The 17,439-nt window shown below is 41.5% G+C and overlaps 1 protein-coding gene across 1 annotated transcript in view; it reads right to left on the bottom strand.

Annotated features, from left to right (window-relative positions):
* LOC141371600 (uncharacterized) overlaps window positions 1-8,835 on the bottom strand; it is a 16,007-nt gene extending 7,172 nt beyond the window's left edge. Inside the window, exons 1-2 of the mRNA XM_073887508.1 lie at window positions 8,814-8,835; window positions 7,864-8,755 (exon numbers count right to left, since the gene is read on the bottom strand). Of these exons, the coding sequence (XP_073743609.1) occupies window positions 7,864-8,755; window positions 8,814-8,835 (914 nt within the window). The remainder of the gene's footprint in view (window positions 1-7,863; window positions 8,756-8,813) is intronic.
* Between the last annotated feature and the right edge of the window lie 8,604 nt (window positions 8,836-17,439).

The following is a 17,439-nucleotide window of genomic DNA, read 5'->3' as shown; positions in this document are numbered from 1 at the left end:
GGGGGAGGAGGGGGAGGAGGGGGAGGAGGGGGAGAAGAAGACCACAATGACGACAGTGATGATGACAGAGAGAGAACCCAAAATTAGAAATGAGAGAGCAGAAATAACAACCAACACCTCAGAAACACAAAAGATTGTAAGAGAATATTATGAAAAATTATATGCCAACAAATTGGACAACCTAGAAGAAACAGATAAATTCCTAGAAGCATATGACCTCCCAAAACTGAATCAAGAAGAAACAGAAAATTTGAATAGCCAGGAATGAACTTGAATTGGTAATCAAAAAACTCCCAACAAACAAAAATCCAGTACCAAACCACTTCACAGGTGAATTCTACCAAACATTTAAACATTTTAAAGAAGAGTTAATACCTAGTCTTCTCAAACTATTCCAAAAAATAGAAGATGAAGAAAAACTTCCAAATTCCTCCTGTAGGCCAGTATTACCCTGATACCAAAATCAGATAAAGACACTACAAAAAAAAAAAAAGAGAGAGAGAGAGAGAGTACAGGCCAATATCTCTGATGAACATACATGTAAAAATCTTCAACAAAATAATAATAAATCAAATCCAACAATACATTAAAAAAATCATTCACCACAATCAAGTGGAATTTATTCCCAAGAAACAAGGGTGGTTCATTATTTGCAAATTAATCAGTGTGATACATCACATCAATAAGAGAAAGGATAAAAACAATATGGTTTCAATATATGCAGGAAAAGAACTTGACAGAGTACAACATCCATTCATGATAAAAACCCTCAACAAAGTAGGTTTAGAGGGAACATACCTCAACATAATAGAGGACACAAATAAAAAACACATAGCTAACATCAGTATTCAATGGTGAAAAGCTGAAAGCTTTTCCCCTAAGGTCAAGAACAAGACAAGGATGTCTACTCTCACCACTTTTATTCAACATCATACCCGAAGTCCTAGCCACACCTATCAGACAAGAAAAAGGAATGAAAGGCACCCAGATTGGTAAGGAATAAGTAAAATTTTCACTATTTGCCGAAGACATGATACTATATATAGAAAACCCGAAAGGCTCCATCAAAAAAAAGTACTAGAACTGATTAATGAATTCAGTAAGATCACAGGATACAGAAATCTGTTGCATTTCTATATGAAAATAATGAAACAGCAGAAAGAGAAATTAAGAAAACAATCCCTTTTACAATTGCACCCAAAAAAAAAAATACCTAGGAAAAAATTAACGAAGGAGGTAAAAGACCTGTACTCTGAAAACTATAAAACATTGATGAAAGAAACTAAGGACAACACAAACAAATGGAAAGATATTCCACACTCATGAATCAGAAGAAAAAACATTGTTAAAATTCCACACTACCCAAAGCAATCTACTAATTTAATGCACTCCTTATCAAAATACCAACAGCATTTTTCACAAACAATCCTAAAATGTGTATGGAACCACAAAAGACTCCAAATAGCCAAAGCAATCTTGAAAAAGAAAAACAAGGTTGGAGGTATCACAATTCCAGCTTTCAAGTTATATTACAAAGCTGTAGTGATCAAAACAGCATGGTTCTGGCACAAAAACAGACACAAAGATCAATGGAATGAACAGAAAACCCAGAAATAAACCCACAACTATATTTTCAATTAATCTTTGACAGAGGGTGAAAGAATAGGCAATAGGAAAAAGTCTCTTCAGCAAATAGTATTGGGAGAATTGGACAGCTATATGCAAAAAAATGAAATAGATCATACACAAAGTACTTAGACCATATGCAAAAGTAAACTCAAAATGTATTAAGGACCTAAATGTGAGACCTGAAACGATAAAAATCCTAGAAGACAGCACAGGCAATAATTTCTCTGATATCGGCCATAGCAACATCTTTCTAGATATGTCCCTGAAGCAAGGGAAACAAAAGCAAAAACTACTGGAATTACATCAAAAAAAGTGCTTCTGCACAGCAAAGGAAACAATCAACAAAACTAAAAGACAACCTACTGAATTGGAGAAGATATTTGCAAATGATGTATCTAATAAAGGGTTAGTATCTGAAATATATGAACTTATACAACTCAACACCAAAAAAAAAATAATAATAATAACCCCATTAAACAATGGGCAGAAGACATGAACAGGAATTTCTCCAAAGAAGACATACAGATGACCAACAGTCACATGAATAGACACTCAACACCACTCATCGTCAGGGAAATGCAAATTAAAACTACAATGAGCTATCACCTCACACCTGTCAGAATGGCTAAGATCAAAAACACAAGAAACAAGTGTTGGCGAGGATGCGGAGAAAAAGGAACACTCATGCAAACTGGGAATGCAAACTGGTACAGCCAATGTGGAAAACAGTATGACAGTTTCTCAAAAAGTTAAAAATAGAACTACCATATGATCCAGGGGGTAATCACACTACTGGGTATTTACCTAAAGAATACAAAAACACTAAATCAAAAGGATATACATACCCCTATGTTTATTGCAGCATTAGTTACAATAGCCAAATTATGGAAGCAGCCCAAGTGTCCATCGATAGATGAATGGATACAGAAGATGTTGTAGTATATTATATATATAATGGAATATTATTCATCTATAAAAAGAATGAAATCTTGCCATTTATAACAACATGGATGAAGCTAGAGAGTATAATGCTAAGTGAAAAAAAGTCAGAGAAAGACAAATACCATATGACTTCACTCATATGTGGAATGTAAGAAACAAAACAAATGAAGAGACAAATGAAAGAGACAAAATGAAAAAAAGAGACTAACCAAAAAACAGACTCTTAACTATAGAGAATAAACTGATGTTTACCAGAGGGGAGGAAGGGAGGGGTTGGGTAAAATAGGTGAAGGGGATTAAGAATACACTTATCCTGTGGCACTGCCCCTCGAGGCCCAGTTCATTGAGCTTCGGACTCTTGATTTTGACTCAGGTCATGATCTCAGGGTTGTGAACCTGAGCTCCATGTGGGGCTCCATGCTGGATGTGGAACCTGCTTAAGATTCTCTCTCTCCCTCTCTCTCTGCCTCTCCCCACCATCTGTGTGTATGTTCTCTCTTTAAAAAAAAAAAAAAGGTACACTTATGTTGATGAGCATTGAGTAATACATAAGATTGTTGAATCACTATATTTTACACCTGAAACTAATTTAACACTGCATATTAACTATACTGGAATAAAAAATTTTCAAATTAAATTAAAAGAATCACACATTTAAAAAAAAACTTTGTTAGATATGATCAAAATTTTCCCATGTATTTGGTGAAAGAGAAAAGTATGACTACATAACACTAGCACTAATTGGTCAAGCAGCTGGCATGTAATTCTATTTTTTGCTCTTTGGAAGTAGGAAATTTTAAACATTTTAAAAGATGAAATTAAAATGATTGAGGTACATGTATTTCATGATGATTTGATAAAAGGGGTTTTAACATTTTTGAACAATGCATACCAACTGTGAAAGAAATATAAAAGTTTTATCCTTAGTTTCTATCCAATGTATATTGAAAATTTTGGTGGTTTAAGAAATGTTTTCAGCTACATTTAATGGAATCAGCTTAACTATCATACTACTCTGGCTATTTCAAAGTCTTTTCTTTCTAATTAATGAAAGAGTTGAGAGATGAATAATGAGAGAAATTGAAAACAATTATGTTCTGATGAGGGTTTTTTTTTCCAAAGCTGGTTTTGGGGGATATTATTTTTTTTAATATTTTATTTATTGTACAGAGACACAGTGAGAGAGGGAACACAATCAGGGGGAGTGGGAGAGGGAGAACCAGGCTTCCCGCTGAGCAGGGAGCCCGATGTGGGGCTTGATCCCAGGACCCTGAGATCATGACCTGAGCCAAAGGCAGATGCTTAACAACTGAGCCACCCAGGTGCCCCATGGGGGATATTATTTCTTGTCGACACTCTCATTGCTTTGCTCTCATAAAACTCTCCTTCAGAACTGATTTATGTTAACCAGTCCAAGGATTGGAAAAGGAAAGTAAATGAAAAGTTGTTGTTCTTACCACCCCTCCCCATATTATTTCTGAACATCTCTACTCAGGCCCAAATACCTCACTGAACACCAGCCTTCAACCTTAACGTGAACATGTATGAGAAAAAAGAATATACAAAGTTCTAAGGGTCTGTGACATTTCCATTAATCACTAAAGGAGTTTTTCCCTTTACATGGGGCTCCAATATTTTGTATGCCCAGGACAGTGTGACCTGGTAAGATTTAGGACTGGTGAAGGGTCTACCCAACTTCCGTAAAGTGGGAAAAGAACTACAATGAACTCGGGCATATTCCCAGGCAGACCCATGTAGGAAATAGTATACATTAAAGTTGAAAATCTGGAATTTGATCCTCTTTAAATTACCTGTTCTTGTGTGTCTCTTGGAAAGCTTTTGCACCCTCCTAGGGTTACCTGTGCTCTTGTTTGAACACTCTGAATTTTTAAGTGTGTACTGATCCCTCCGGGGACTAGAATCAATTTGTCCCCCTTCTAAGTATATTTCCTAGATTTCTGCCAGCTGACATAACACATTTAGAAGCCTCAACGAGAGTGCCATTAGAGCATCATCTGAGGAAAGCTGGATTAAACTGGCCATTTCTCAGAGATAATCTGAATCAAATTGGAAAATATCTGCCAATTTCATTTAGCATCGCAATCAAACAATGTGGGAGGTCCGCTTTACCAGCTTAGGAACTCGCTCTGCTTCCAGGAGAAGTATTGTATTGGGTTCAAGTTACACCTAGCTAGCAGTTGCTAGAAATAACCTTTGCAAGGAGAGGTGCTTTGCTCTTCGGCAAGTGGGAGTGACCACTTTCCGACTAGGGAAAGGGGCACACTGGGTCTTACGCAGCACTTATAGCATGACTTTGGGGCATGGGGGAAGGCATAAGCGATGGGGTGGCATAGAGGCCCTAAAACAGGGTCTGGGGAGGAAAGGCACTGTGCCTTCATCTCCTGGGTGGCACTGCCCCTCGAGGCTAAGCCTGGAGAGGAAGAGACACTGCCAGGAGCTGAGGAACTCAGCCAGAGGCCTCTGTGAAGCAGAGCTGCCTTAGAACCACGTGGTCTCCCAAATCCGGGAAGGTTTGACTACAGGAGGGGAGCGGAGAGAATGAACACAGCAATCCCACCAAGAACGGAATCAGCATACATTCTAACTTGAGTTTATTAAATGTCAGTGGGAAAGGCATAAAATTTGATTGCTTTTACTTTAAAAACATGTTCTATGAAATTTAATGTTTATCAGATTTGATAAATTACATTTATACCAAAATAACGGTTGGCATATGTCTTTCTGGAAGCCACCAAAGTGCTCAAAGGTAGAAAGCACAAAAGCACAGTGGTTAGAAGTGCGGGTGCTAGAGTCAGACTCCTGACATTCTAGCATGCACTTGATGGACATGCACTCTATCAGGCTGACAGCCCTAAGCCTCAGTTTTCTGTTAGGTGAGGATACCAAATCATACCTATCCCCATAGAGCTGGCATGCGGATTAGTTGAGATAATGCATATAACGCAGTTGGAATCCAGTAAAAGCTCCACAAACTGTTATTCTCGTAGATCATGATACAGTCAGTCATACCATGGAATACTAAGTTATGGAGACGGGTGCATATTTGTCAAAGAAAGATGCATACGTGGTATGGACAGTATTTCATTTTTTAGGCTATAGATAGACATGTGATTAGAAGTAAGTCTAGAAATGCATGATGCCAAAGCACTAATAGTGATTGCCTCTGGATAATGGATTTTCAAGAATTTTATTATTATTTATTTTCTAGAGAGAGCAAGAGCATGTGTGCAGTGGGGGAGGGGCAGAGGGAGAGAGAAAATCCTAAGCAGGCTCCCTGCCCAGCATGGAACCCTACATGAGGCTCGATCTCACAACCCTGAGATCATGACCTTAGCTGAAATCAAGAGCCAGATGCCTAACAAACTGAGCCACCCAGGGGCCCCCAAGAGTTTTATTATTTCTTCTACCACATGAGTATACAATAAGAAATCTGCAACCCAGAAGAGGGTCCTCACCCAACCATCCTGGTAACCTGAATGCAGACTTCCAGCCTCCAGCACTACGAGATATAAATCTATTTTTGTAAGCCACCCCATCTATGACACTTTGTTATAACAGCCCAAACAGACTAAGACACAGTGCCTTTAGAAGCCTGAAAAGAAGCCTGAATCAAAGGTTAAGCCTTTGATTGTATGGACCTACTTAGTAATGGTAATTTTTATTTTTTTTATTTTTTTTATTTTTTGAGGATAGTTGACACACAATGTTACATTCGTTTCTGGTTTCTGGTGTACTAGTGATTTGACAAGTTTATACATCGTGCTATGGTCACCGTAAGTGTAGTTACCATCTGTCCTGTTACACTGCTATTACAGTACCATTGGCCACATTTTCCTTATGCTATGCCCTCTAATCCAATGACTTAATCATTCCATAACTGGAGGCTGTGTCTCTCTCTCCCCTGCATCCAGTTTGTCCGAACTTCTATCCCCCTCCCCCCACCCCTGCTCCAGCAACCATCAATTTGTTCTCTGTATCTATCGATCTGATTCTGTTTTAGTTTGATTTGATTCTGTTTTTAGATTCCACTTATGAGTGGAATCATAATGGTATTTGTCTTCCTCAGTCTGACTTATTTCACTTTGCATAATACCCTCTAGGTGCATCCATGTTGTCTTAAATGACACGATCTCATCCTTTGCTGTTGTAAATAATGCTGCAATAAACAGAGGAATACGTATATCTTTTTGAGTTAGTATCTTAGTTGTCCGGTAAATACCCAATAATGGACTGATTGGATCATATGGTATTTCTATATTTAAGTTTGAGGAAACTCTGTATTGTTTTCCACAGTGGCTGTATCAATTTACATCCCAATGGTGAGTAAGCTTCACTGCCTCTGCTCTTTACCCTATTTGCAGCCAAATTACTTAAATGGGGAAAGAGGCTCATGAGGGGAAAAAATAAAATTATGAAATGTTGACCACTGTCACAATCAACAATTCTTGTCTAATGGAAATCTACTTACACAATCCAAAATTTGAAAAGTAATGAACTGTCATAAATTCTACAATATAGTCAATTTTACAGATTTTTAGTTACCCGACCCCCTAATATTTTTCTTGCCTGTAGTACTCACTGGTTCCCCCCATCTCTCCCTCCGTTCGTATCCTGGCTAAATACTGACAACACCCACGGCGAACACTGTACCAAGCTCACTCAATGATACCAAAAGTCACTTTTTGATAATTCTCACAATATTTCAAATATTTCATTATTATATTTGCTATGGTGATTGGTGGTCTTTGCTGTTAGCGCTGTGATCGTAGGTGGGTGCCACAAATCACGCCCACACAAGATGGCGAACTTAAGAACCACGGTGTGCGTTCTGACGGCTCCACTGACCGCCCCACCCCCTCTCCGCAGGTCGGCCTAGTCCCGGAGACACAACAATATTAAGAACAGCCAACTAATAACCTTACAACGGTCTCCATGTGTTCAAGTGAAAGGAAGAAGCACACGTCTCTCCCTCTAAATCAGAAGTGAGGCATGATTAAGCTCAGTGAGGAAGGCATGTCAAAAGCCAAGGCAGGCCAAAAGGTAGACCTTTTTTGCCAAACAGTGAGCCAAGTTGTAAAGGAGACGTTCTTAAAGGAAATTAGAAGTGCTACTCCAAGGGCGCCCGGCTGGCTCGGTCGGAAGAGCGTGCGACCCTCGGTCTTGGAGTCGTGAGTTCGAGCCCCATGTTGGGTGTAGAAGATTGATAAACCTAAAAACAAAAAGTGCTACTTCAGTGAACGCACGAATGGTAAGAAAGCGAAACAGCCTTACCGCTGGCCTGGGGACAGGGACGGTGGTCTGGACAGGAGCCCACACCGGCCACACATTCCCTTGAGCCAAAGCCTAATCCAGAGCAAGGCCCGACTCTCCTCCGGTCGAGGGCGGCCGGGAGGGGAGCCCCGCGGAAGGAAACCTGACGCTGGCGGAGGCTGGCGCAGGAGGCTCCGGGAAAGAAGCCGTCTCCGTAACACGGCCGAGCGCGGCGAAGCGGCCGGCTTTCCAGAAGGCCTAGCTAAGCTACGCGACGAAGGGGGCCGCGCTAAACACCAGATTTTCAGCGTAGACGGAGCAGCCTTCTCTGGGAAGAAGATGTCAGCCAGGACCTCCCCAGCCGGAGAGGAGAAGGCAGCGCCCGGCTGCCAAGCCCCGAAGGACAGGCCGCCCTCTGGTGCGGGGCTAACGCGGCCGGTGACCTGAAGTTGAAGCCGGCGCTCCGGGACCGTCCTGAAACCCGTCGGGGGCGGAAGAACGAGGCTGCGTCGGCTCCGCCTGTGCTCTAGAACCGGGACGACACAGCGGCAGCGGGAGAGCAGAACGGGGAGCGCGGCCTGAAGCGGGGACCGACGTGCCGCAAGCTCAGGAGCAAACGGGCCCGGCCGAGCAGGTGCTGCTCCGGGACGAGCAAAGCACGGGGTTCCCCGAGTCCCCTCCCCGGGGCGGGGGGAGACGAAGAAGGAGCCAGCACAGGACAGCAGCTCGGCTGAGGAGGCGGCGGCGGGGCCGGAGAGGACCGACTCCCATTCCGAAGGCAGCTGTCCTGGGGGGTGAAGGGCCCCCGGGCGGCCGCGGCCGCCGCGGAGAAAGCGCGCGTGACGGGCGAGCCGTCGGGGCGGCGAACCGCACGGTGGTCTGAAGCAGCCTCCAGCGCCCAGCACCCGGAGGGCTCAGCGGCCGGCGGCGGCGCCCACACCCTCCACCCGCGGGAAGACCGACCCGCTGACCGCTCCGGGGGGCGGGCAGCATGTTCGCAGGGAGGGCTCTGCCAACCGAGGCCTGCACGTGGTCGTTGCGGACGTAATGCTACCGCACAGCCCGCAGACCGCCGCAGCGCGCTCGTAACCCGCACGCACTGGGAAACCAAAACATTCCTTGGACCCGCTTTATTGACTATTAGCGTCCCTGCAGGGGTCTGGCACCGAACCCGCAACATCTCCCAGGTGCACCTGTGCTAAGAACAAGTCAGGTAAATAAGCTAAGCCTTTGTTTGGTGTCCTGGGTCTTGTGAAGAAGCCATGGGTTGGTGCCCCGGGGATGCTATGTTGAGAGGTGAGGCAGAGAGAAACCTCAGCCCTGCAGAGCTGCATCTCGGAGCATGGCTCTCCCACTCTGGTCCAGCTGTCACCCCAGGAACAGCGGCAGCACCCACTGTTTCTATCTTGTGCCTTTCTCTGCTTTATGCCTTCTGCTGCTCATGGCTCCCATCTCCCTGTGGGTCTTTCAGCTTCTACTGCTTCTAACAGTCAACTTTTCATGGTTTACATTCAAACTCCAAGAGGACCAGACTGACTGAGCCAAACACCATGCAATACAGATGACCCTTTCAAGCAGAACTTTGAGCAGGCCACAGATCGACGTATAAGTTGGCTCTCTTTGTCAGGTGCCCATCCTGACCCAGCCAGCAGTGGGCCAGAATTACAAAGTCACATTGCACAGAACATGCTAACCCATGCAGGAAGAAACCTCCAGAAGAGTCCTATGGGCATGAATAACCTTCCAAGACCTCCCCAGAAAACAGCTGTATAATTAACCAGGGAACACCTGCCCTGATCTGCTCAGTTGAGTTGGAAATAAAACTATCCATACAGACACCAGGTACTAATGTAGTGACCTTTATCTAATATTAGCTGGCAAGTTACTGATAAGCTTCTCTATCTCAGCAAACACTGAGATGAAGTTATACTCCAAATCAGAATGTGATATTTCAGTTTAGAATTTATGTATTGCTAAGCTAAGTTGCATAAGGTAATCCACTGTTCAACCAGGGCACACAGCTTACTCCCCAAATTATCCGGTTTAAATATTTTTACCGTTTAGTATATGATATACTGAATGACAAATTTTCTTGAACCATTGACAGTTGACTAATTTTATGCTTGCATTAATCTTAAAAATTTTAATCCTCGTGGAAAGAAATTAACAGCCAAATTTTCTTATGCACAATAAATTCAAGCTGGCTTCTTTCCTTGTATCTTATCTGGGCACATCACCAGTTTTTTTTGTTTTGTTTTGTTTTTGTTTTTTTTTAAATATCTAACCCATATTATAAGTTTCCTGTTTGACCCTGACCTTGGTCATGCTGACATCCGACTAACAAAGGAGACTTATGAACCAAGCCTGGCTTTGCCCAGGTCAGGGAAGACCTGTGTGCCACACACTGAGATTAGACTGCTTTCTTCCCCCAGCCAAGAGCTGCCTCCAAGGCTTTTGGTTGGTTCCTCTCCAGCTGGCTGTTCCTCTCTCCTCTTAACTTAAGCAGTTGGTTCTCTTTTCTTCTGGGCTACCTCCTTCAAGGTCAAGCAGTAAGAGCCCTCCCAACTTTATTGGTTCTGGGACGGGACCCCTTTTAGTTCAGGGAAGCATTTGATACTCCTTTCGTGTTTGTGTTTTGGTTGAGTTGCTTTAATTTCAAAAGATTTATCCGATTAATCTTTCCTCCATTAAAATCAAAGGAAAAGTTGGCCTCCCTTTAGAAATGAAATCTTTAACCAAAACCACATATTAAGAACAAGTAACAAGTAATGAACTACTATTATGAAAGAAATCAGGGAAAAGCCAATATCACAGAATAACTGGAAAACGACATTAAGAGGAAACTTCATATTCAGTGTCATATCATACACTATATGTCACACTGAGGACAGATCAAGCATTTAATCCAATCCCAGAAAAGAGGAAAGGTGAGGGGAAGGGACAAGATGACAAGCCAACCCTTCCACCAGAGTTAGATCACAGCAGGTCTGGGAGGCACAGAAGGTAGGGTAGCTTATCCAAGGCTGTGCAGACTTCAGGAAGCAGAGCAGGAATTCAAACCCAGGGTACTCATTCGAAACTGAAGTCCTTCCCTTGGTAATAGGCATTTCTCCAGAAATGGCATACCAGTCAATGTTTCTCTTTTCATAATGATTTAAGACACAAATATGTTTTGCTGAAGTCTGAGGGTCTGATCCACTGTATCTTGTCAAATAAACACCACACTTAATGGTGGAATTTGGGTTGCTTATCCCCTAAATCAAGGACAAGATAAGGACGTCCACTCTCTCCACTTCTAGTCAATGTTATAGTGTAACAAGGCAAGAAAATTATATTGACCCAAAATGAAATGTTTCAAGTAAAAACTACATGATTACCTATGCAGAAAAGCCAATGGACTCTATGAAAAATCTACTGAAACAAGTTTAGCGAAGTTTTAGGATAAGAGATCAATAATCAAAGATCATTGTATTTCTGTATACTAGCAACAATCAAAAATTGAAAATGCCTTAATCCCATTTATATTAGTATCAAAATATGAAATACTTAGAGTAAATTTTATAAGAGCTATTTATAGCCTGTATCGTGAAAAATACTAAATATTGCTGAGAAATTAATGAAGACCTAAGTAAGTAGAATGATGTCCCTTCCTGGAATGGAAAAACTCAGATTTTTCCTTTCTGAGTAGGAAACCAGAAGAACCCAGTTCTTCTCTCCTGTTTCTATCCTGTGAGTCTCCTTTACTCTTCACACAGAACACTTCACTTCTGACACTTCTGGTCACCAAAATGTGTGAAGTTTCTCCCCCAAAACCAACAAGCAATTCTTGGTAGAGTATCCAAGAAGTCAACTCAATTCTGACACCATCTGCCTGGAGAGAGCATCAGGCTAAGGAGTCAATTCCACAGGACTCTCCCCACCCTCACTTCAGATGCCAACTGCAAGTCCATGTTGCGACCTGTGCTTCTGACTCATCAGCTATAAATCAGATATTCCCACAACCACTTCTCTGGGTTCAATTAATTTGCTAGAGCAGAGCAGCTCACAGAACTCAGGGAAACACATTTACCAGTTTAGTAAAGGATACAGATTAACATCCCAATAGAAAAGGTGCATAGGGCAAAGTATGAGGGAAGGGGTGCCACTCTCCCAACACCTCCACATGTTCACCAACCCAGAAGCTCTCTGACCCAGTACTACTGGGATTTTATGGAGGCTTCCCCATGTAGGCATGATCAATTATTAACTCATTTCCAGTTCCTCTCCCCTTCTGGAGAAGATGGGTGGGGAGGGCTGAAAATTCCAAACTTCTAATCATGGATTGGTCTTTCTAGAGACCAGCCCCCATCCAGGAGCCCCCCCAGAGTGGCCTCATTAGAACAAAAGGTGCTCTTATCATCTTAGAAATTTACAAGGGTTTTAGGAGCCCTCTGTCATGGATAGGGTCAAAGACAACTATTAGAACGACAGATGCTCCTAATGTTCTTATTGCTTAGTACGTTACAAGGGTTTTTGTTTGGTATTTTTTTTTTTAGATAAGTGTTGTTTCTTTTTTTTTTTTTAAGATTTTATTTATGGGGCACCTGGGTGGCTCAGTCGTTAAGCATCTGCTTTCAGCCCAGGTCATGACCCCAGGGTCCTGGGATCGAGCCCCGCATCGGGGCTCCCTGCTCAGTGGGGAGTCTGTTTCTCCTCTCCCACTCTCCCTGCTTGTGTTCCCTCTCTTGCGGTGTCTCTCTCTGTCAAATAAATAAATAAATAATATTTTATTTATTTATTTGACACAGAAAGGGCTAGAGAGACAGAGAGCAAGCACAAGCAGGGGGAACAGCAGGCAGGAGAGAAGCGGGCTGCGGGACTCCATCCCAGGACCCTGGGATCATGACCTGAGCTGAAGGCAGACACTTAATCAACTGAGCCACCCCAGCGCCCCTGTTACAAGGGTTTTACGAGTTCTGTGCCAGGAACCAGGGGCATATATATACATATATATTTTTTTCTATTATCTCACAGTTGCTCATGGGTCAGAAGACTCAATATGCTAAAATGCCAAATTGATTTATAGATTCAAAACAGTGCCAATCAAAATCCCAGCAGGATTTTTATAGAAAGTGACAATGCTAAAATTCCTATGAAAATGCAAAGGACTAGATTAGTCACAATGACTTTGAAAAAGAAGAACAAGTTTGGAGGGATAAAATGACCAGATTTCAAGATTTATTATAAAGCTACAGTAATCAAGACAGCATAGCATCGATGTAAAGACAGAAAAATACATCAATGGAACAAAAGAGTGTCCAGAAATAGCCCTACACATATATGGGCAACTGAATTTTGACAGATACAAAGGCAATTCAGTGGAGAAAGGGAAGTCTTTTCAATAAGAGGTGCTAGGACAATTGGATATTCATGTGGGGGGAAAAAAAAAAGAACTTTGTTCCATACATTTCGCCATATGCAAGTATTAAAACACAGCTCATTTTCAGAATCCAGAATTTTTATAATACATCATCCATAAGGCCGACTACAAAAGTTACTAGATGTGAAAACAAAATGACCTATAATCAAGAGAAAAGTCACTCAATAAAAGCAGACCTATGAATGCTCCTGATGCTACAATTAGCTGATTTAATAATAACAGTAAGTGTGTTAAACAACCTAGAAAAAACAAGGGTATGTTGGGTAGAAAGGAGAATTTCAGGAGAAAAGGGAAAGTATAAAAGAGAACCAAAGGAAAATCCTAGAAATGAAAAATGTTACCTGATTCTTTTAAAAATCACTAAATTAGCAAGGGGGAAAAATACAGAAAAGAACAAACAGAGGCTCAATGACTGGCAGAACACTATCAACGTGTCTAATATGTGCGAAACTGGAGTCTCAAAATAAAAGGACAGAGTATGGGACAGAAAAATACTTGAAGAAATATTGACTGGGAAGTTTTCCAAATCAGATCAAAAATAGTAACTCACAAATCTAAGAAGTTCAGTAAACTTTACACAGCATAAAAGCAAAGAAAACTACAAACACATCATAAACTCTGAACCCCCAAAACAAAGAGAAAATCTTTAAAATTTTACAGTCTCGGGGTACCTGGGTGACTCAGTTGGTTAAGCCTCTGCCTTTGGCTCAGGTCATGATCCTAGGGTTCTGGGATCATGCCCCACATCGGGCTCCCTGCTGAGTGGGGAGCCCACTTCTACCTCTCCCTCTACCCCTCTCCCCTGCTCGTGCTCTCTCTCAACTAAAATCTTTAAAAATAAAAAGAATAAAATAAACAAAATTCTACAGTCTTAAAAGCAGGTATTACATAAAGGAAATAAGATAATCACTGATTTCTCATTAGAAAAAATTGGAAGCCAGCAGAAAATGGAACTTTAAAGTACTAAAACACACACGTAACACATACTATCTATCTAAAATTCTAAATTCAGCAAAAAAGTGTTTCAAAAATGAAAAGAAATAAAAGGATAACATGAGAAGATCTCTGTAGTGATGGGACAGCCTCTGTATTTTGACTACGGTTTTGGTTACACAAATCTACACATGTAATAAAATTGAATAAAACCACATAAACACAAGTGCTTGTAAAACTGGTAAAAATCTGAATGAGTTCTGTGGATTGTATCAATTTAAATTTCTTGGTTTTGATATTATAGTATATTTATGTTAGATGTTACCATTGGAATATTGGGACTGCCCTGTACTATTTTTAAATCTATATATATAGATAGACAGATTTTTAAAGATTTTATTTATTTGACAGAGAGACAGAGAGCACAGCAAGGGGAGCGACAGGCAGAGGGAGAAGCAGACTCTCTGCTGAGCAAGGAGCCCAATTCGGGGCTTGATCCCAGGACCACAGGATCATGACCTGAGCTGAAGGCAGACAGTTAACCAACTGAGCCACACAGGAGGTTCCATCTATAATTATTTCAAATAAAAAGTTAAAGAAATGAAATAAAGACAATTTTCAGATAAATAAAGGCTGAGTGTGTTGCCAGGAAACTCCAGGAAATGCCAAAGGAAATTCTTCAGGTATAAGGAAACTAGGCTGAAGCATAACTCCCCAGTTTGTGAGGGCTGCACACAGTAATTTCCTTTCAAAGAAAGCAGTGTGGAGGAAAAAAAAAAAAAGTATAAAAATCTGACAAACACTACCTCAGCCAGGAGATCAAGGTCAACATCAACAGTGATAAGCCATGCTAATAGCCTGCACCCTTGATATGATGTGATGGAAATGCACTTTACCTCTGTGGTCTTTCTCTCAAACCAAAATTCCCAGTCTAAAGCTGAGAAAAATATCAGACAAATACCAGTCTACAAAATGCCTGAGCAGCACTCCTCAAAACTGTCAAGGTCATCAAAAAATAAGAACGTCTGAGCAAATTATCACATCTAAAAGGAGCCTAAGGAGACGTGATGAGTAAATGTTGGGTGGGATCCTGCAACAGAAAAAGGACATTAGGAGAAAACTGAAGAAATCTGAATAAAGTATGGACTTTAGTTATTAATAAAGTAGCGATATTGGTTAATTCTAACTAATATACCACACTGATGGAAGATGTTAAGAATGAGGGAAACTGGGCACAAGGCATAGGAGAACTCTCTATACTATCTTTGTAATTTTCCTGTACGCCTAAAACTGTTCTAAAAAATAAAGTTTATTTTTTAAAAACTTAAGACATATAGCAACAAACTGCATTATATGGGCTTTTTTTGGATTTGAATTTGAATAAACAGTTAAATTATGAGTCATTAAAAGACATCGAATAGTCTGGATAGCTGGTGGTATTAACAAGTCCCTAACTGGTTTTGTTTTAGGTGTAAAAATGGCACATTTTATTTTCTGAAGAGAGTCATCTTTCAGGGAAAGTACTGACATTTATGAATGAAATGGCATGATGTCTAGGATTTGCTTCAAAATGATCCATGGGCAGGGGGGAGAAGCAGGTATGGTATAGATGAAACAGGATGGTCCATGATTCAGTAAATACGGAATGGGTAAGAGGCTGGGTGGGGCTCATTATACCAATCTCTCTAGTTTTATATATATGCTTGAAATTTCCCCCCCAAAAAAGAAGTTGCAGAAAAACTTCATGAAGTCTGCCATAGTGTTTTGGATGCTTAGTTTTTAAACATCTTGCTGTTTGTTAAGGGATACTCACTATATATCATTAGCTAACATCAAGATGTAATTATACTTAGTCATCATTAATGATGTGGATGTGAATCTATATTTTAAATGCCCTTGTCAACTTTGACTTTTTTGTAAAAAAGAAAAAAGATTAAAAATAAAAAATGTTAGGGCGCCTGGGTGGCTCAGTTGGTTAAGCAACTGCCTTCGGCTTGGGTCATGATCCTGGAGTCCCGGGATCGAGTCCTACATCGGGCTCCCTGCTCGGCAGGGAGTCTGCTTCTCCCTCTGACCCTCTTCCCTCTTGTGCTCTCTATCTCTCTTCTCTCTCTCTCAAATAAATAAATAAAATCTTAAAAAATAAAAAAAATTAAAAAAAATAAAAAATGTTAAAAAAATAGAAATTTTGTTTTTCTTTTTTTCCCTGCACACCAATGAAAGAAACTCTCTGGATCCCAACATGCTAGAATAAACCCCACACTGAGATGTCTTCCCATAGGAGGAAGAACCAACAGTGAACACGTTCCTCAAACAGTAATTATAACTTCGGGTAGCTTGTGAACACCGTGAATAAATTCCACATCTAACACGCAGTTGAAGAGCTTATGTAATCCAAGCCTGACTGGCACAAGCCATCACCTGTTTTATGGCACAGAATTAGCCTCCTGGCTCATCTTAAGCATCCCCCAGCCTCTTAGGAACAGGTGTTCTGCTCCAGCCATCTTGCCCGACCACTACCAGGGACTGGTGAAAGCTCCTACGAGGTGCACTCTGGCTTCGGAGGTTAGGGATGAGGCCAATTTCATTCATGGCCCAGCAGAAACTAGATTCAAACTTTTAATGCAACTTTACTGATGATTTGACAATAACTGATGGATTTGTTTTCTTTTTCCTTTTTTTTTTTTTTGGATTTTTTTTAAATTTGTTTTCTAGGGCTGCCGTGACCAAGTGCCACAAGCTGGGTAGCTTAAAATAACATAAATTTATTCTCTTCCAGCTTCTGGGAAGGTGTCCCAGGTGTTCCTTGGCTTGTGGCAGCATCACATCAGTCTCCGCCTCTGTCCTCACAGGCTGTGGGCCCTGTGTCTGTGTGAGGGTCTCTTCTCCTCTTAGGACACCAGTCATATTGGAGTAGGGCCCACCTTTTTGAAGGACATGCTCAACCTCTAACAGCTGCGAACCATTTACAACTACTGCGTACATCTAAACCTTCCTCCGAGATCCTTGCTGGGCCAACTTCCTCCCTTACGTGCGACCTACCTCCATGGACCAAAGAGCCTTACTCCACCTCCCGCCTCTGGGGGCACCCCATGCAACTCTGCACCTCAGGGTTTGAGCTAGACTGATCCCAGGCATCAAGAGAGAAAAGGATCTCTTTCATCCCAGTGCAGGTCAGGGACTTGCTTTCCCTAGGACGGCCTCCTGCCAGGATGCTGAGGACAGGCCTATCAAGATCCTGCTGA

The sequence above is a fragment of the Callorhinus ursinus genome, unplaced genomic scaffold (genome assembly GCF_003265705.2).
Source record: "Callorhinus ursinus isolate GAN/ISIS: 27379988/994484 unplaced genomic scaffold, GSC_fseal_2.0 scaffold80, whole genome shotgun sequence".
In the NCBI taxonomy this organism is placed as follows: domain Eukaryota; kingdom Metazoa; phylum Chordata; class Mammalia; order Carnivora; family Otariidae; genus Callorhinus; species Callorhinus ursinus.
Note: the sequence above shows the minus strand (reverse complement) of the source record. Positions and strands in the feature narration are given on the sequence as shown.